General features: G+C 40.5%; 1 protein-coding gene across 6 annotated transcripts in view; it reads right to left on the minus strand.

The window, feature by feature from the left end:
• tsnare1 (T-SNARE Domain Containing 1) overlaps window positions 1-20,951 on the minus strand; it is a 254,190-nt gene that overhangs the window by 138,518 nt on the left and 94,721 nt on the right. For all 6 annotated transcript variants that reach the window (XM_084943203.1, XM_084943198.1, XM_084943197.1 and 3 more), the window contains exon 4: window positions 20,804-20,873. In XM_084943203.1, the coding sequence (XP_084799329.1) occupies window positions 20,804-20,873 (70 nt within the window). The remainder of the gene's footprint in view (window positions 1-20,803; window positions 20,874-20,951) is intronic.

The raw sequence follows: 20,951 nt of genomic DNA on the forward strand, positions 1-20,951 counted from the left end.
AGTGTCTATTCCAAATCCCACTTGACATTTTATATTTACATTTGCGGAGATGTATTTCAAGTGCTTATTGAAACAGACTTTCAGTGAGTGTACCATAAAAGTACAGTTCAATTTACATATCATCACATACACACAAACACACACACAGAACTGCAGTTTTTGAAATCCATCTGACATTTAGATGTGCAGAAAGTACACCTACTGTTAGCAACACATGGCTGTATGGTATGAGAGATGAACATTAACGTGGGTTTGAGAGGCAGAGTGGATGCTGGCTTGTTGTGTAAGAGTGGAGGAGTAATATGAGGTGCATCCACACACTGTTAATCTCAGCCTGAAAAGATGACCGTCATGTTTTCCTTTCATTTTGCCCTGGCAGAGTATGATGAGTGGTGATTCCAGCTATTTGGTTATCTATCTGTGATATAGTTAAGCAGTTCCAGATCTAAATAATTTTTCATTTCCTACCTAAAAACAAATGAGGATCAGGACAGAATGGAGAAAAAAAGATATATATATATATATATATATATATATATATATATATATATATATATATCGATATATATAGATATATATCGAGTCATAGGCCTTGACAGTATATTTCCTTGCTGAGCTCAGGTGGCTGTCGCTCATGTCAAAGAAACTTTGACATACGTTTCTGCTCAAGCTCACATTTGCCAAAATCTGCATTTTGTCTGGACACAAGACGTCGCACACCTTCATCATGCAGCTCTTCAGAGTGGTACCGGGCTGATTTGACTGTCTCCTCTGCAACAATAAAACTTGCTTTCACAACAGCTTCACTTTGTGATTTTGCTCTGGTGAAAAACATCTGCTGAAATGTCAGATTCTTCTTTAGCTCTTCTACTTTCTGTAGTTTCTGCTCTGCATTTAGGTTTTTCAGCTTATCCTGATGTTTTGTCTCATAGTGCCATCTTAAATTCCTTAATTACAGCCACATTAGCTCCACAAATAAGACACATGGGTTTACCGGCAATGTTTGTAAACATATTTTCAGTCTCCCACAGGTGCTGAAAGGCTCTGTTTTCAGAATCAACTTTTCTCTCCACCAGTGTGAGCGGCTAGCTTCGCAATAACAGAAGTTTGACTTGATTGACGCGGGAATGTTCCCAGCTAGCCTAGGGTTTGGCAAGGAGGCTGCAGCGCTGCATTATGGGATCTGCAGTTTGTGTGTTATTAGCGCCTCATATTGCTGGGCCATGCATAACAATAATAATAAATCTATATAAAACGAAACTATATTAAAACTTTGAGTGTAAGATTCAGATAATTATTTATTAAAAACTAGACATTTTGGGGCTCTTCGACTGGTGGGGGAGGTTGTTACACCTTGCAGGAGCTCTCCTCTCTTCAGGAACTCACTCTGCAGGAGGGGGAGATACAGGAGAGGTGGAGGAAGATCTCAGCCTGGGCGTCTATTGTCTTGTGTAGTCTGGAACATGAGTGGATGACGGGGTGGGTGCAGTTTTCTCTGTGGTGGGGTCGGGTGGGCTGTCCCAGGCTCTGTGGGGCCGGGCGGCGCTGCTGTTCTGGGCCCCGGTCCGGATGGGCCTGGGCCCCTTTTCCCTGGCGGGTTGCGGAGTATGGGGGTGCCTACTGGGGTCAGCGAGGGAGCTGGCCCCAGGGAGGGGTCACTTGCCCCTCCCTTCCTTCCCTCCCCATCTCCAGCTGCCTCCCTCTTCCCGTCCACCACAATCACCCACACATGCAGGGCCTTGGGGTAAAGGTGTGTCACCAGGGTGCAGGGGAGGCATCCCCCCCTCTGTCCCCTTCTGGCTTCTTGTGCCCCAATTTTATCTCACAACTTAGACATTCACATTACTCACACTCTCATAACACATACATATAGGATCTTGGGGGTGGGCACGCTACACGGACTCCAAAAGACCATCAGGGTGTACACCTCACCCCTGGCGTCGTTGCCCACCTCTCAATTTTAAATACACGTAGACATTGAGGGCTATCAGGAGGGGCTATGCGCTTACCTGCTGCTCTCTGGCAGGTAGCTCCATGCCCTCCTGGGTTTTAAATGCACCTTAGAACACTCATGCATCAACACTACATATGAGCGGGCAGAGGGAGGTTTGGAGTCTTCTCACCCCCCGTTCTCTGCGACCTGCTGGAACGGGGGGCCGGGAGGAGGAGTTGGCCATCCGACTGGGGTCTGGAGTGTGGGGCCTCCCTGCTGCTGCGGAGTCGGGGCAGTCTGCTTCTCCCCACCGCAGGGAAAAAGGGTAACACCACCTGGGTCTGGGTGCAGTTTCCCCCTCCAGGGGCAAAGGTACCTAGACCCGGTTCTTAGAGTACGCTTGGGGAGTGTGATTGTGTGTACAGTGTCTCTCTATGTCTGTCTACACGTTGGTTGAGTGTTGAGTAATTGCATATGAGAGCATGAGGGTGGGAATGGATGTCTGTATCTGTGTGTGCCTGTATGTCTGTGTCTATATGTCAGGTTGGGTATCAGACGCCACCTCTCTGGGGACATCTCAGGCCCTCTAAGGTATGGAGGCCTATCTCCCCCCACCACTTCCCCTGCCGGTGGCAGACGCCCTCGCTCGGGCCACTTCGGGGGTGGGGTGCCCTCGGCCCGGGGCTCGGTCACTCAGGCACAGCTGGCTGCCGGCGGAGCTCAAGGGCACGTCACTGCAACCCCCCCTGGCTTCTGCTCCGCGGCTGCTGAGTGACCCCTCATCTGGGACTCTCCTCAGCTCCTTCTGGGATAGTGGTGCGGCTGCCCCTCTGCTGGTCTTCCTTGGTCTCTTGTGTTCTGAGGGCCTCTGGATGTCTGGAGTCTTGATCTCCTCCATACCTGCTTCATGCCCTGGTGGACGGGGCTGTGGCCCCCCCACACCCTCTAGCAGATCATTACATGAAGGAACCTTTTAAAAACAAACGCGTCCATGCTCACAGGTGTACACACGGGTGCTCACACACACAAACTACACCCTTTTTGGCTGCTACCTCAAAGCACACTGTGCGCTGTCGATCTTACGTGCTGCACAATAATGTTTAATATTTAGTATTTACTGTTATATTCCCATATATCATCGTGATGTTGTTTATTGTATTGCTCTCGTTTTCTTCTGCTTGTTTTCTTTTTTCTTTCTCAACAGGTGATCCAGGTGATTGATATATGTATTTTTTTTGTTTTTTTTGTCTGCTTATTTAGTTGGTTTTTGGGGGTTTTTTGCCCTTTATCCCCGTCCCTCTTCTCCACTGTTTTTCCCCCCTCTTCCTTTCTCCCTTTTCTTTTCCTCATTCAAGTCTGTCCCGTATCTAGCAAGTGAAAATAAAATAAATAAATAAATAAAATAAACAATAAAAGATGAATCAGATAGACCATTACAGCAAGGCTGGGATGGTCAATTTTGTAAAGTAAATCCGTTGGGCATCTTTCCTCGCCTTTAGACAATAATTCTGATGGCAAAAGAACCAAACGGGACAGGCAGAAAAAAAAAAAAAACAACAAAAAAAAACTAGACATTTTAAATGAGAATAAGAAAGAAAAGTATTTCTTTGTACCCCCCTTTTCCCTGTTAATGCCCTACCTGCCTCCCTGGCTAAACTTTGGTAGACCCGCCCCTGCACAGTTACTGGCCGTCAGCTGCGTAGAAAAGGATCCTGGTGTAGAAAGTAATATTAAGTAAATTCTAACCACAGCTTATCAAGCTTAAACGTGCTGCTGTTGTTTAGCCGCTTGTTTCCTCTTTCTGGTGCAAAGTGGGCCAAAAACAAACAAGAGAGACGGACTCGCGACAGAAAAGCCGATCAGCTGATCATTGATCAGTTTCATGATTGAAGTAGCAACAGGAGAGGGAGAGAGAGAGGCAGTCGCTCCATATATCGGTTGTTAAGCTTAACGTGGGAATGCATTACAAACATTCAGAGATGAACTTACACACTTGCTTTACTTCTCTCTGGGATAACTTTCTCGGAGATGAAATGCCGGTTTGGTAGCGAGGCTCCAGTCTAAATGCTCAACCAGACCACCGACAGGTCTCGCACGCCACAGCCGGTCTATCAAGTGACGCATACTGCTCCGACGTGCCAAGGTTATGAGCTGAGTTATGCCATGTCGAAAGTTTTGTGAGGTGCTTTCGTGATATTTAATGGATCGGATTACATTTTTTATTTCTCTCCAAAATCCGATCCAGTAATTTAGGTCAGTATCGGACCGATAACGATACATAATATCGGATCAGTCCATCCCTAATCAGGACCTGATTGATGATAACTGGCTGAAGAGCACTGCATGACTGCCTGGTAGCACAAATAAAGGGGTGTTCATCCAGACTGGCTAACACTGAGAAGAACAATCCTTATCATGAAGGATACCCATAAAGATGTAACACTATCAAACTACTGGCTGATTACCTGCCTTCCCACAACATGGTAGCTCCTATTAAGCATTGTAGTAATCAATGGGCCAAAGTAGCAAACTCCTGGTTGATAAAACAGTACATCGTGACTCTAAGACCAGGGAGACCAACATATGAGCATTGGCATATTGACTACAAGACCGTCTATGTCTTCAATTCAATTCAATTTTATTTATATAGCGCCAAATCACAACAACAGTCGCCTCAAGGCGCTTTGTCTTAGTGCTTCACAGATGGAAACTGGAGTGCTTGGCAGTGCACAAGGTTGATAGTGTGCTAATAACACTAATCAGGAACTAAAAGGAACTGTGGACGAAGACACTGGAAGCCAACTCAAAGGGAATTGCCCAAGTCACCATCAAGTGCAGAATATACCGAGGTGATGTACTATTACTGAACTGCCATTTTGCATAGGCATTGAACAACTAAGTCAGCTTGTCACTGCCAGTTTCTCTTTCAAAAGTGACAATTTAGGGATGTTACTGGGATTAGATAAATATGGACAAATGTTGATCTGAACTGAAGGGTTGGAGTTAACAGAAGGGAGAATAGCAGCACTATATGCCACAGCGCTCAGGACTGCTGTGGTAAAACCTCGGAAATAGCTTGGATACTACCGGATACTTTCATTACTCAACCAAATGACTTCTTCAATCTCAGCTGACTGCAGGTTTCCCCAACCTTTTAAACAGCACATTTGCATAATGACTGAAACTAGCCCCACTGGCAAACAATGGGCTGTAAGGTCATTTTCTTGATCATTAAAATACGAACTGTCACGAACATTGATTAACAACCACAGATCAAAAACCATTGATCAATGTCCATGAGTCCCATTCACAGAGAGTTGTGGAATGGCTGCAATCACAGCATTGTATGATGGTGACAGATGTACCCTTAGGACCCCTCCTCGATTCAGAGATGGTCTTTCCCTTTTCACATAAATGGCCTCCCTGACTCTCCGCTCAAACCAGCGTTCCTCCCTGTCCAGAATGTGTACATCCTCATCATTGGAAGAGTGTTGTGTCTGTGTTGTGCCATCCACTTCGCCAGAGGTTGTTTGGTTTCCCCGATGTATAAATCCTGCCAATCCTCCTGGCACTTAACAGCGTACACTATGTTACTCTGTTTGTGTCGGGGGACCCGATTCTTGGGGTGGACCAATTTTTGGCGCAGCGTGTTTTGGGGTTTAAACCACAGAGCCTTGGTGTTTACAAAAAATGTGTCTCAACTGTTCTGATACTCCTGACACATAAGGATTACTGAGGGTTTTCGCTTACGCAGGAGTTGTCCATCTTCTCCCCTGGATCGCCTGGGACCATTTTTTAGGTGCCTTCCCAGCTTTGACAAATGTCCAGCTGGGATGGTGTTAGCTGAGACTAAATAAGTCACTAGGATGAGTGACAAAACATTTCTCCCATTGAAAATGCTACATCCAGATGAACAGAATCAACTTTTCAGGACTTCCTTCCTGGATGATTGAGTATGCAAAAACTTGTTTCTAATCAGTTACATATTTTTTTTATTTCTTACAACATAAACAAGAAATATCAGTCTGAGTTGTAGTCTAACCACAGTACAGAAACTACATTAGCCAAGATCTTAAATGTTCTTCAATATGAGTCAGAACAGGCTCTCAGTTTTAGTTCTACTTTATTAAACTGCTGTCTTTGATAATGTAGACCACTCCATTCTAAACAGACTTCACAATTTGATTTGTCTCTCTAATGTTAAACTGGTGTCAATCACATATCCATTGTAAGTATGGAGGATCACTCAGATAAAAATTGCAAAAATTAAATTTTGGTGTCCCTTAAGGTTCATCTTTAGGTCCAACACTTTTTCCATTAACTTCTGTGATTATGCTGATGACACCCAGCTTTACTTGGTTGTGTCTCCTGATGACCCTGAGCCTATAGGCTTTTTAAATTGTATTTCTGGTAAAGAAATGAAAACTTCTTACAGCTCAACCAGGATAAAACAGAAGTTTTATCCTGTTTGAGCTGGCGACCGTGGCTCAGGGGGTTGGGGGGGTTGGGAGGGTTGAGAAGGTTGGGAAGCGCATCTGTAACTGGAAGGTTGCCAGTTTGATCCCCAGGCTCTCTGTCCTGGTCGTTGTGTCCTTGTGTAAATCCAATCCATTATTAGTAGTAGTAGTACTGAAGCCCAGAGAGCCCAAAGCCCATCTTTGTTCTTTGTTGCCCAAAAGTTGCCCAGATCTTACTTTTGGGCAACAAAGAAGGGTAACTGAGACTACTTTTATCTCTTTTATTTGAGAGAAAAAATGCCCATTTTTTGGCAGGTTTTTCCTCTCAAGTTACTGTAGAGAAGAGCTGAGGATAACAGACAATGTTAATGCTTTTTAAGCCAAACTAAAGACTTAACCTTTATGACCTGGCTTTTATTTGCTCACACCTTTTGCCTTGTTTTAATTATCTATTGCTTTTATTATTATTTATTTATGTATTGTGCTTTCTAATCTTTTGCATAGTCCCTGTTTTTTCCTCACTGACAGCACACACTGCTATCTGTGTGTGTGTGAGACACACACAGAGAGAGAGAGAGACAGAGAGACAGAGAGAGAGACTATGCTGGGGCTGTTTTTATTTTGCACATGTTGTTGTTGTTCTGTAGTCCTATATGAATAACATTTTCACTTATTGATTTGATCTAAAGTTCTAGATTTTCTCAGTTAAGGTCAATGTTCACGGTTCAGCAATAAGAAGAGAAAGGGGAAAGTTCCAAGGCAAAAACCACTGTTGATCAAAAACAGCAAGATAATCCCCAGGACTTTTGGAAAAATACGCTGTGGAATGACAAAACAAAAGTTGAACATTTTGAAAGGTTGGTGTTTACGTTATATCTAAAATAAAAGTAATACAGCATTTCATAAAAACAACCTCACACCAACTGTCAAACATGGTGGTTGTAGTGTGATGGTCTGGTGCTGCTTTGCTGCTTCAGAAACTGACTTGAATTCTGGTCTCTACCAGAAAATCCTGTTTTGAAGGTTTTGAAGTGGCCTAGTCAAAGTCTGGACTAAAGTTAGATTTAGATGCTTTGGTATAGAGTACTCGTAAGAACTGATTGTTATTCCTAATCTCTGATGTGATTTCAGTGTAGCCGGAACTTTCTGACCAAACAGAGAAAGGGAATAATTATCTCATAGCAACAGGGAATCTTTATTGCATTTTATACAATATGCAACTTTAATGTATAATATTTGTAAAGCAAAACGGCATCTTTTGTGAAATGTACACTATTGTTGAGGATCAGTGTACAGCTCTGAAGTCAGGATATTTTTAGCCTAGCTTAGCATAAAGAACTAAGCAAAGTCTGTCTGTTTTCTTTGTTTCCAAAGTTTAACATGAGCCAAACAGTTAACTTGCTACTTAACAGAAAGTATCTCATTTAGTTTAATCCAGTCAACATCCTCGTACGTGACAAAAACTCACCACAAGAGACTGAATCCAAAAAAAGCATGTCCAAAATGTTTCTGTCTCTACAGATCATTCAGAACAACTGTAGAGTGGCCAATCACTTTATAAATCATCCATCTGGATACTGTTTGAATGCTGATTTAAGTTACAGTGTGGCTGCTTTGATTGGCAAGTGTGCAGACCTGTCTGCGAGGCTTCAAGTCACTAATTCAAGTCACTGGACTGCAGCTATCTGCCATGCTGGTGTTACTTATCCATATTTTAAATGGAATTGTAGTAATAATAATAATAACAATAATAACATTGCATGTTGTGTGATACAGACAATTTAAGAACTCTGTAGTTAAGTTATTGGTTGGTGACATCCTAACAGTGGTGGGGAGTAACGGAATACGTTACGTATTTAAAATACAAAATATGAGTAACTGTATTCTGTTACAGTTTCCGTTTAAAAAGGTGGTATTCAGAATACAGTTACTTTTTTGAAATTAATTTTCCTGTTTCATATGTTAGGCTATGCCCTCTCTACTTTTGGTTTCCACACCGGTGGAAACTGATGTGTCTGACAATGCTCAGCTGTTAGTTTATGTAAGATTCTTCAACAACGATAAGAAAGAGTTCTGTGAAGACCTGCTAGGTGTAACTTTCCTTCAGAGCACTACAAGAGGAGAGGATATCTACCTGGCCATTAAGGAAATGTTAACAAAGCGAGGCATAGAGCCAAACCAAGTGGTTTCAATAACCACAGATGGAGCCCCTGCTATGATGGGGAGAGAGAAGGGAGCTGTAGCAAGAATGAAACAGGACAATCCTGTGCTAATCTCTTACCATTGCATTATTCATCAGTCTGTTTTATGCTCCACCCTGTCAGATGAGTATGCTAAGGTGAAAACAATGATGAAAATGATACATTTTCTCAGGGCATCTTCTTCTTGTCAGCATTACATGCTCAGGGAATTCCTCAGAGAAGTTGGTGCACACACTAATGATCTTCTGCTTCACAACAATGTGACATGGCTCAGCAAAAGGCGGGGCATTGGAGCGATTTTGGTCCATCACGTGTGAAATAGCAGCTTTCTTGGAAGAGCTGGAACGTCAGAGAGCAACAAACTTTTCTCTCTTTTTAAATGATGGGAAAATCATGGATATTTTGGTCTTTTTGGTTGCTATCGCTTCACACCTGAATGAGCTGAATTTGAAGCTGCAGGGCAAGGACAAGTCAATTTGTGAACTGATGACAGCTGTCCGCTCCTTTCAGAGGAAACTTGAAGTGTTCAAAGAAGACCTGCAAGGAGACTATGCACACTTCCCAACAGTGAAGGAACAGGTTCAGGGACAGAGAGATGTGTCCTCTTTTGTTGACTTTGTTGATAAGCTGATTGAAAACGTCAGCAAACGTTTTGATAGCTTCAGCTTTGGACAGCAGCTCACCATGTAAAGAACCCATTTCTCATCACTGATGTCAGAGGGTTCTCAAAGGAAGTCACACAGCACTTCAAGTGGCCAAATGCTGGGCCTCTTCAAATGCAACTGGTTGATCTCCAAGCAAATGTGGCCCTGAAAGAGCAGTTTGGAAGAACTGAACCTGCCACTTTCTGGCTCCAAATTCTCTCTGAGACAGCTTTCCCAAATCTGAGGAAAGAAGCCCTGCACATCTTGACCATGTTTGGCTCCACATACAGCTGTGAGGCAGCTTTCTCCACAATGAACATAATAAAAACTAAATACCGTTCCAGGCTCACCAATGAGCACCTACACATGTGTATGAGAATGGCCCTGACACCATTCCAGCCCAGATTTAAAATCCTAGTAGAGCAAACTAAAGCTCAATTCTCTCACTGAACAACAGAAAGTGGGACAGTGGAATATAAGGGGGAAAGAAAGAGAAACTGTAAAATTGTTAAGATGTTTTGATGTTATCTGTTGAAAATGTATTAGGACTGTTATGTTGAGATGTAAAAGGGAAAGAAAAAGGGAAACTCAAGCTGCTGCTGCTATTCTTTTTCTGAAATTAAGCACTTTGTGTTAAGATGAGCAATTTAGCCATTTTATTTATTTTCTCTAATTCATTTTAAACTGCAGCCCTACATCTAATGTAGGCCTACTGTGTGTTTCAGTGTTAACAATAAATTTTGCTGAAATGTTTTTAACTTGTATTTTCATTGATTTGACAGTCTATTGTTCATACGTTCAGATATTGATTTTTAAAAAAAAGGCTGCTTCTCTATCACAATCATAACGCAAGTTAGACATTATGATGTCCCAGACCTCTGCTTGAGAAGATTTTCTCCAACTGGACCTTCTCAAATTTTAGTTTAATACCCCTGGTCTATGTGCTTTGTTCTTGCATGATCAACTGGATTTTTTGCGATTGCAATTGCTCCTTGATTGTCCTCCAGGATCACTGTTGCCGTGGTCTTTATTCCAAGCTCAGTTAGTAATCGTCTTAACCAAACTCCTTCTTGTGCAGCTTGGCTCAAAGCAATATACTCAGCCTCTGCAGTTGAAAGTGCAACTGTTGCTTGTTTCTTGCTAAGCCAACTGACTGCACCTCCTGCAAGTAGAAAGATGTTTCCAGTTGTAGAACGTCGATCGTCCCGATCACCTGCCCAATCAGCATCCGAATACCCAACCAAGGTTCCTGTTTCTGTCCTTTGATATTTGAGTCCCAGGTTTAGAGTTCCTTTCAACTATCTCACGATTCTTTTCACAGCTGTAAGGTGTGTAGTGTTTGCATTGAATCTTGACACCACACTCACTGCTTGTGCTATATCTGCTCGTGTGGCCATGGCAGCATACAATAAACTTCCAACCATTGACTGATACATGCTTGGGTTTACAGGTTGACTGACATCATCACTCTTTCTTAATTTGACATTTGTGTCAGCTGGAGTTGCTACGGGATTGGCACTGTCCATTCCATACTTTTGTAGTATGTTTTCAATATACTGTCTCTGTTGAAGCACAACATGGTTTTTGGCCTTGTCTTGGACCACTGAGATGCCCAGAATGTAGGATAGCTCACCCATGTCCTTCATTTTGTAGTGTTTCTTCAGAGTGTCCTTTAAGTTCTTCATGCTCTCTGCTGATTCTGTAATCAAAATCAGATCATCAACATACACAGCCAATATTTCCAACTCCTGACCTGTTCTAACAAACACACACTGATCTGAAGTACTCAGTGTACAACCAATGATTTTCATGAACTCTGTAAAAGCTTTGCTCCAGCAACATGGAGACTGCTTCAGTCCATATATTGACTTGTTTAGTTTGCACACTTGATATTCCTGCCCTGGTTTGATGTAACCCTCTGGCTGCTCATGTAGATTTCCTCTTCCAAGTGTCCATTCAAGAATGCAGTCACAACATCCATTTGATGCACATTTAGATTGTTTTGTACAGCAAATGATAACAATGTACGAATTGAACCAAATCGTACAACTGGAGAGAATGTTTCATCATAGTCTGCACCATAAATCTGTGAATAGCCTTTGGCAACAAGTCTGCACTTGTATCTTTCCACTTGTCCATCACTGTGATGCTTAACTTTAAAGACCCATTTTGATCCAACTGCTTTGCGATCCTTTGGTAGCTCCACTAAATCCCATGTGCCATTTTCCAGCAGTGACTCATATTCCAAATCAGCTGCTTCTGTCCACTCCTTTGCATTTGGACTTGACATAGCCTCTTCCAGTGTATTTGGTTCTGTGACACAACAGATGTTTGCATAATGATCAACTGTAGCTACATCAGCAAACTCCTCAAATCCATATCTCTTTGGAGGTCTTCTGATCCGCTGATCTCCTTTTGCAGCCTCACTGGCGACAGCCTCCTCAGTACTTGTTTGTCCGTGTGTAGTGTCACCTCATTCCCCAAACAGAGATCATTTTCACTTTGCTTACATTTAAACTCTGTTTCATTGAAGACCACATCTCGTCGAATCAGTATTTTTCCTTTTTCTTCATCCCACAGTCGGTAGCCTTTTGCATTGGTTGCATATCCCAGGAAACGAACTTTCACTGCCTTTTTGTCCAGCTTCTTTCTCTCTGTGTCTGGAACTTGAGCATAAGCAACACAACCAAATACTTTCATATGGCTAATGTCTGTTTTTTTTCCATACCATCTCTGATAGGGTGTTTCGTTCTTTAAAGCAGATGTTGGGAGCCTATTCTGTATGTAAGCTGCAGTAGCAACAGCTTCTGCCCAGAATGTGTTTGGCAACTTTGCATGTGACAGCATGCTTCTAGCTGATTCCACTAGAGTTCTGTTTTTTCTCTCTGCAACACCATTTTGCTGTGGTGTGTGTGGTACCTTGAGCTTTCAAATATTCTTGAAACTCTTTAGATGTGTATTCCCCACCATTGTCAGTTCTGAGTCTTATTACTCCCTGTCCACACACCTTTGAGAAGGTTCTTTCAAACTCTTTGAACTTGCTCACGACTTCCGTTTTTTCTCTTATGAAATACACTTTACAACATCTGGAGTAGTCATCAATGAAAGTTACAAAGTACTTTTTTCCTCCTAGAGACTCAGTTTGAAAAGGACCACAAACGTCACTATGCACTAATGGCAACTTGCGTTTTGATCGTATTTCTCCCACTGATTTGCAAGGTTTTCTTGCTTGATAATTTGCCTTCAACACAAGCTTCACAAAAATGTCCTCCTCTTCTTTTGTAAAGCGAACTCCTTTTACCAAGTTTTTGAGTTTTTTCAGATTTGTAGTGTGACCTAGGCGCTGATGCCACATACTTGCTGGAACTGAAGCAGTTGATGCTCCATGACAAGTTGTGCAGTTTCCCTTGATATCCAGCTGATACAAGCCTTCAGATCTTTGTGTTCCAATTCCATGGAGAGCTCCATTCTTTCCTCTTATGTAGCAATGAGTCCTTTTGAACTTCACTGTGTTTCCCTTCTTGGCAGCAGCTCCCACTGAGAAAAGGTTCATTGATAATTTGGGAACATACAGCACATCATACATTGTGGCGTCTTTTCCATCACTAACTCTGAATGACATTTTCATTGTTATGTTGCCCAGACCTAAAGCCTCAACTACTCTGCCATCACCGAGTTTCACTGTTTGTGGTTCTGAAAACTCTTGGTAGATTTGTAGAGCTTCTTTATTCCATGTCATGTGTTTTGACGCTCCTGAATCAATTAACCATTCTTGTTGTTGTGCATCACTTTTACATGACTCATTTACAACAAAAGCTCCCTCATATGAGTCCTCTTTGTCCTTATACACCACGCTTTTAGCCTTGTGGGCTTTATATTTCTTTTTAATGCTTGGACAATCACGCTTGATATGTCCTTCCTTCCCACATTTGTAACATCTCCATGAGTTGGAGCTGTTTGCTCCCAGTGTTTTTGATCCACTCTGTTCATTTCTATGCATCTGAGATGACATAGCTGATACACTACTGGACACAGTGGTGTTGTCAGTAAGCACTCACTTTTGTTCCTCATTTATCAAGGCTTGTTGAACAAACTGTAGTGTCAGACTGTCCATCTTTGTCTCCAAAGCAGTAACAACAGTTGCATAGCTGGGTGGCAAACTACCTAGAAGGGTGACAATTTGATCTTCCTCCTCAATTACAGAACCTATTGCCCCTAGCTGATCAGTAAGTTCCTTCATCCTTTTTAAATAATCATTGAGATGTTCTCCTTCCTTCATTTCACACCGGAAGTACTTCTTCTTCAGAAATAGCTTGTTAGCAACAGTATCTCTTTTTAAACCGTGCTTTTAGCATCTCCCATGCTTCTGTAAGACCATGGGGGTCTTACAGTTTGTTATCAACTACAATTGGGGTGTACTTACATTCAGTACCAGCACTGAAAATGCCTTTTCCTTCTTCTGTTCAAGTTCAGCTCATGCTTGGGCATTAGCATCCACAGCTAACTTCTCCGTCTCCTGTACCATACCCCACAGTCCTTTTGCCTTCAACAGATGCTCCAGTTGAAATTTCCACGTTGCCCAATTCTCCGGTCCGCTCAGCTTGTCAATAAACAGTCTATCTTCCATTGTGAATCCCACAACTCTGTTTATGACTCCCAAAAAACATGTTAGCAGCGTCCCTTTGCGACCTCTGGGCCCATAACCTGATGTTTTTAACGAACCCCTTTTATTGCATGTCATGCACAGACACACCAACAGAGGGCAGTAATATCCCTTCAACAGACATTGTAAAATTACTATTACAACATTAGCCAGAGGTCCCTTTACTACGGTTCGGAGCCACGGACCTGTTTTATATACGCGTGGAATAGTTTTCTATATGACATCGCTGCAAAAAGTGCAGCCTTACCTAATGTCCACCCCACTGTTACTCAGTAATAGTAATAAATCACATTCATGTAGTTGTAAAAAGCATGATAATATATATTAAGTAATCAGAAGTATTCTATTACGTTACTCTCACTGAGTAACGTAACAGAATATGTTACAAAATACATTTTGGGGCATGTATTCTGTAATCTGTAGTGGAATACATTTTAAAAGTAACCTTCCCAACACTGCTGACTAATAGTTTATTATTCTCCTATACGTGTGTCAAATTAAACCAAAACAACACAAAAACACACATCAGCAGCCAAACCATTAAAATTAATGCTCCATCTATCTTCTACCCAAACCTATGATTTATTCTTTAAATATAGACGACATACATTTCTGTCTGCTGCAGCAGGGTCAGAATATTCAAGTTCGTTATTAAGTTGCATCAGCATGTGACACTTTCCCTCTGTTCTGTTGATAGTTTCACTCCATGGTACATTTTACAGAAATAAACACTGGCTTGTTTAGCATGTTCGTTTTATGAATAATAAACTTCACACCTCATCAACTCTGTGTGTGTGTGTGTGTGTCTTTTAAACGAGGAGGTGAAATTAGCTAATATTTCTGGCAGCACACGCAACAAAGTAATCATATTCTGAGTTTGTTTACTGACACTTTCATCTGCCTGGTGACACAACACTGTGTTCCTCATCAAGGGAGATACACAGTGAAACAAATAATAGTTGATGGGCTACTCTTGGAAGATTAAGACTAGAAAAGACATAATAAAACAGTCCAGACTTCATGGATGAATAGCAATCCTGGAATGAAAGAAATCTAACTCTTAGGGAGTTTGAGGTAGTCTTTCAGTCTGGCTTTATGAGTCTCTCTCACATAATTTTATACCCAACCTGGCCTCACGGTAAAATGTGAAATACAGACAAGAATGTCATCTATAGATATTTTAATGTTCGTAAATGGCAGTAGCATGTTTTGTAGGTAGAGCTGTACCTATATAATGAGCTGTATATGAATAATAAACTTTACACTGTATTGTATAGATGCAACTATATACAGGGTATATATATATAAAACAAAAAAACCCAAAAAACAAAAAATGTCTCGTGATAGATACAATTTTGGACTTTGTAGCAATATTCAGAATATTTAACTCTGAGGTGCACTGATTCGTAAATGTGTAGTTTTGGTTGTAGACACTGAACAGATGGAATCTGCCTGTGTGGTTCCCACCATGAAATGGAGGAGCTGTGATGGTGTTTGATTGGCTTTGCTGGTTTCTTTTGTCCAATCTTCTTTGCAGAATGCAAGGCAACATGTAATCAGCATGGCTACTACAATATCCCACAGCGACATATGCTCTCATATGGTTTAAGCTTAGTGGGACAATTTTTCAGCAGGACAATGTATAGCTGCTTGACAAAGCAGTGCTATATAAGATTTCCTGACCTTCAACATCATTCCATGTTAGTTTGGCAAGAGGTGGAGCACAGCTTGAATTAAAGCAACCCGATTATGAGCTCAGCATATCTGGGAACTTCTTCAAGACTCAGGTTGATGACCTCATGACACTGCCAGAGAGAATGAAGTGTGAACAGTTGTTGTCAAAGTGAGATGAGAAAACTTAGCCGTAAAAAAACAGAACTGAAGAATTCAGTTTGGTTATATAAAAAATGATATTATATTAAAATCCCGAAGAAGGCTTCAAATCATTTTCTAAAGTATCCAGCCATCCAGCAATCGATCCCCAAGTCCTGGCCTTGAAGGCAGCTAAACAGGGATCTACCTCACCAGCCACCACTTCCAGGAGGAACCTGAGGCATCTCAAGCCACACAATATCTCCATGTTCTGGGTCTGTCCTGGGATCTGCTACAAGTAAAACAGTCTGAAAAAATATTCATTACCTTAACAGAATTTTATGTCAGAACAGCACATGATATAATTTTAAAAATCAATCTTACAACATGACTTGGCTATTCTCCTAAAATTGTGTCATAAAAATATTTCAATTAATTATAGTCTTGAGCATGTCATTTGTTTATCTCCAAAATAGCGTCAGCCGACAGTTAAATGCAGAGGGGAGAAATTTGAATATGTATCTGAAACATCATGGGAAAATGTATGCCTAATAACCTATTTAACGGTATAGTAGACCTATTTTACTTTCTACGAATGCTAATCTGAAAACTTAAAAAAAACCCAAATTTTTTACATTTTAATTTTCCAAATATTCATATTTCAGTCGCTATTGTTCCATACTTGCCAGTAACATAATGTGGAGTTTTGCATCTGCAGGTTCTCATTCATTTAGGGGCGCTCCCCTCAAACACTGGCCCATTGTACTTTGGCACATTACTGCCAGAACATCTGTGAATGCTTAATATGCTAACAAAGACAATGACACTCAGAGGGTGCTGGCCATTAATCCACTTTTCGCCATGTGCATTTCCACGATTACGGGGCGGGTCGAATTCTATTAAGCAAGAGATTTGGTGGTAGGGGTGAGGGTACCATTCTTACCATAAGCACAAAGAAGACTTGCATTCATTTCAAAGGACAACTGCAGCATATGAGTCTATAGGGCCTTTTTCAGAATTAAGTGGCTTGAGATCAGAGTGCTGTAGTTCTCCACTTGATAATACCGTCCATGATGAAACAACAGATATTAAAGGTTCTGATGGAAGAAATAATCCCCACCTTTTGATTGGGTTAGCCAGCAGGTTGTTCTGAAAGAATATGCTTTGTGCAATTAGCAAAATAGTTACTACAGGCAGTAAAACTAAAAATGAAACCTTGGAAAATTTTCATGTAAAAATGCTTTTTTTTTTTTTTATAGCTGTAGGGAGTTTGAACTTTTTACCCCATTAAACACTATGTGACTTTCACTTTCCTAAATCTCTGTAATAGAATTGGGGAGGGCAAAGTTAACATGAATAGATAGCTATTCATGATACCTTTACTGTTACTGCTTGAAATATTTCTTAATTACAAATCTGTCTATCTGACCTTTATCAAGTATATGCACAAAATAAAGAATTATTTAAATTTCATGTAAGTATAAATGCCAAATTTGCAAATAGTACAGAATTATAGCCAACTAAATGTTCTTGTGTTTACAAAATAAATTATATTACTAATACTGGCACATTCACTGCTTCTGCACATCAATGTGCTACTTTTAACTACTATGCTCAGATCATCTAAAAGGCTAAACTTGGAGGGGTCACGAGGCAATTAATGTGAAAGTAAATCACTATAATTTTGAAATATTGAAAGATTTTGATATTATTAGTATTAAACCAAAAATGTTTTTACTTATTATTACTACTAGTATTATCATTATTATTATTACTTATATTGCTTTGTTTTTAAATGATTAAAGGAGCTACCTGTTTTCTGGTTGTTTTCAAATATACTAGCTTTACTATGGACACTGTTTCAAGGAGAATCAAGTCATTTGACACTGGCATGCCTCATCTACTTCTCAAGCTAAACTTAAGACTTGAGGTTCCCATTCCTACTGTCTGTATAGGCAGTTAATCTCGTTATTTGTGTTTGTGCGACATCTCAAGAGTTGCTCCAGCTTGTCCTCTAGACCCCCTTATAATTTACAAGACAAAGAATACAATTTGTGTCTGTGTTTATCAAGGGTGTTCTGAAGGACAAAGTGAGTGCACAAGTGTTGTCCCCAGTTAGTTTTCCGTTCATTGTCAGGTGAATACACCTTTTACAAAGATGGGAGAAACAACGTTTAACATATGAAGCCCATTTCTCAGATGATATTTCCACAGCAGGACAGCTACTGTGAGGAAGAAAATGTCTTCACGGCAGCTACTGATAACAGCTTATGACGGTGTACATGCAAATTAATACTCTATATGCTATAGTAGCTACTGTATGTATTTTTTCATATGTGTACATCTTTGTATCACCACATTAAGCTTCTGATTACCTGTGTTTACAATGTGATTAATTGGTTCTGGCAACAAAACCTGCATGAAACTAGTAGGTATTCCTCCACCACAGCATGATAAGGAATGAAAGAGGAAATTAGACTGTGACTTTGAAAGATGCTGACTCAAGCAAGCTTAATCAGAGAGAATAGTGGGGGCTTCATTTCCCTTTTCTTACAGTGGAGTTAAGTTCTGGAAATGGCTTCACAGGCAGTATAAAGAATAAGAATAGTTATTCTCTGTGTAGACATGGGTACATCACTATTGTTTTAATCTTTTGTATAGTAGAGGCTCCTATATGGGGACCTGACCTTATCTGGTCTTAAACCACAATTTTAAAATATGCTGAGTGTGGAAAATTCAAAAAAAGGACCACCTTGTTCTGCTACGATAATGTGGTTTGGTCTAATTTCCCGCAGAAGCAGATAATTGTCCAGTTTTAGATACCAAACAAATCTGCACTTGAAGCTTGGCGTGTTACAGTGTGCAGATTAGGCAGACTTTCATTATATACAGGACAAAAGGAGCTAAATGAAAGGACTGAAAAACAGGCAAAGTAAGTTAAAATTCACTGTTCACTGGGATGGATAAGTGGTCCAAAAAAACCAAAAAAAAACAAACCCTCATCATCATAAATGACCAATCAGGAGTGACAGTACCTTAAACCTGTGCATCGGGGATCAGATGCAGAGGGTGAATTTGTGTGTAAGTGAGCCATGTCTGTGGCTTTGACAAAACTGCATTAACTGATGTTTGAAAGCAGGCTGAAATGGCAGGTAAGAACTTTCTGACAGGTTTAATAACATCATTGTCACTGACTCACGATTGTAAGGATGGCATTTACTCTCTATTTACTCTTTATGGTTTTGATGAGTCAGCAAAAAGCATGTTCATATAAAACATTGGGGTTTGGTTTTAGGCAACAAAGCTGCATGAGGTAACCTGTGGACATCAACTTTTGATATTTTTCCAGAGTGAGAAAGATTTCTAGTAGATTTCTAGAGATACTTCTAAGTGCATTTTCTGTGGCTCATGTAAGGCCAGTTTCACCTGAAAATCACTCTCACAACAGGATAAAGACTACATACCACAACGTCAGCAAACTTAATTTGTGCTGTTTTTTGAGTTTATATGTTGCTAGGCTAAGTTTGGAGCAAATTGTGTAGCTTTAAAGATGTTTGATTGGCTTTCCATTGTCCTTATCCTCCTGTAACTATAAAGTTGGATCCACATCTTTATCCTTTTACTTCCTCGATACAAGAAGCTTCCTAAATTGTTTTTCTGTTAGTGCTGATCTTGTGTGAGATTTTTATGTGCTGCACTACTCTCCCCTATAGACACTTTCCAATGTAAATCCTACACTGTACTTTTTTCATCCTGAAGAAGTCACTGAATCCGTAAATAGCCCAGTTTTCTTCGGTTAATGTGTGGTCATTACTAGAATTAGGTGAAAGTAAAATTATAATTTTACTTTCTTCCAGCATTTTTAACTTCCCTTTAACTATATTTTATAGCTGCAGTACCTAATGCCTTTCACAAAAAAACGTGATGTTCAGATAAGGCTTGTTGTTTGAAAGGCTCCTGACCACATACAGTACAACATACTCAGTTCTTCAACATTGTGTGTTATTAAAAATGGAGAAATGGCTGACATTTGAGCCATGTTCTTGGTTTTTGCTTTTTTCAGATCAACACTTTCATGCTAACCTTACAAGTACTGGCTTTATTTAAAATGCATCTAAGTCAATAGAATCCCAGGAGGAAAACAACAGTTCAATAGGCATTTACAACAAAAATAACAGGTCAGTCAATAGCCCCTCGTCAAGAATGCTCCACATGGTGCCTGCTTTGTGTAATAAATGTACAAAAGATGTTCTTATTGTTAAATGTCAAAGTAAAGCGCTTTTTTTGTTTATTAGTTATGTAGAATATAAAAGTTGCGAAAAAATAAAGCAACAGTGTGGTCACAAAGAGGTCAAGAGGTATGTTGTTCGTTTTCACCGGATAATTGCTAATTAAAGCCTTTACCCCTTGCAGTGGCAGAAAACTTTAGAATCAGCAGACTGGCAAGGTGAAAGCATTAACCAAAACTATAATGTCATTAAGCATGCTCTTTGTGAATGTGCCCATAATATGAAAAATGAATCACTTTGTGCCTAACTTGATCACTGGTGACAGCAGATAACTGTTGCATCCACAAAATATGCCAATCAAAACAGAAGCATCTAGTTAATGAGCTCTAAAAGTTACATTTCTGACAAACTACAAAGCCTCTTGAACAAACAGTGAGAACAACTGAATAACACAAACCACCATACTGGATGCAATTTGCATCAGTCGGAGGCACTGCATCAATACCGTGGAAGGAAAATGGGAAGTTGAAAATAAAAGCAGCCAAGCATTGTCAGTAAGTCTCCAAGGCGATCATAAAAAAGTGTTCAATAGAATTGATGACATGCCAGCAATCACAGTGGGATGTAATGCATTTTAAACAGATGCAATCATCTTAGATTGGACACTTTGTCATCAGTGTTGAATCTGGTAATTGCTGGCAGCTCAACTAAAAAAGAACAATCAATACATAAGAGGGTGGTGAAACAAAAAGAAAATAAGCACTTTTCTGGACAGCGGAGATAAATGTAACTCTTACACTGAAGTGGACCAGCAAGTGTGTAGAATCAAAGTATGTGGTTTTATATGGCGTGAGTGCTACTCACAGACTCTGTCGGAGCTCTGCGGTATCTCTAGACGTTCCCAGTGACTGAAGATTTTTCTCTAGTGTGACCACTGGAGGAACAAATGGATGATATAAATGTTAAGAGGTGTATTCAGGCCTCACAAATACTCTTTCACACTTGATTTGAA

This window comes from Perissodus microlepis, chromosome 11 (assembly GCF_051167445.1).
Source record: "Perissodus microlepis isolate ML-2025 ecotype Zambia chromosome 11, ASM5116744v1, whole genome shotgun sequence".
Lineage (NCBI taxonomy): Eukaryota > Metazoa > Chordata > Actinopteri > Cichliformes > Cichlidae > Perissodus > Perissodus microlepis.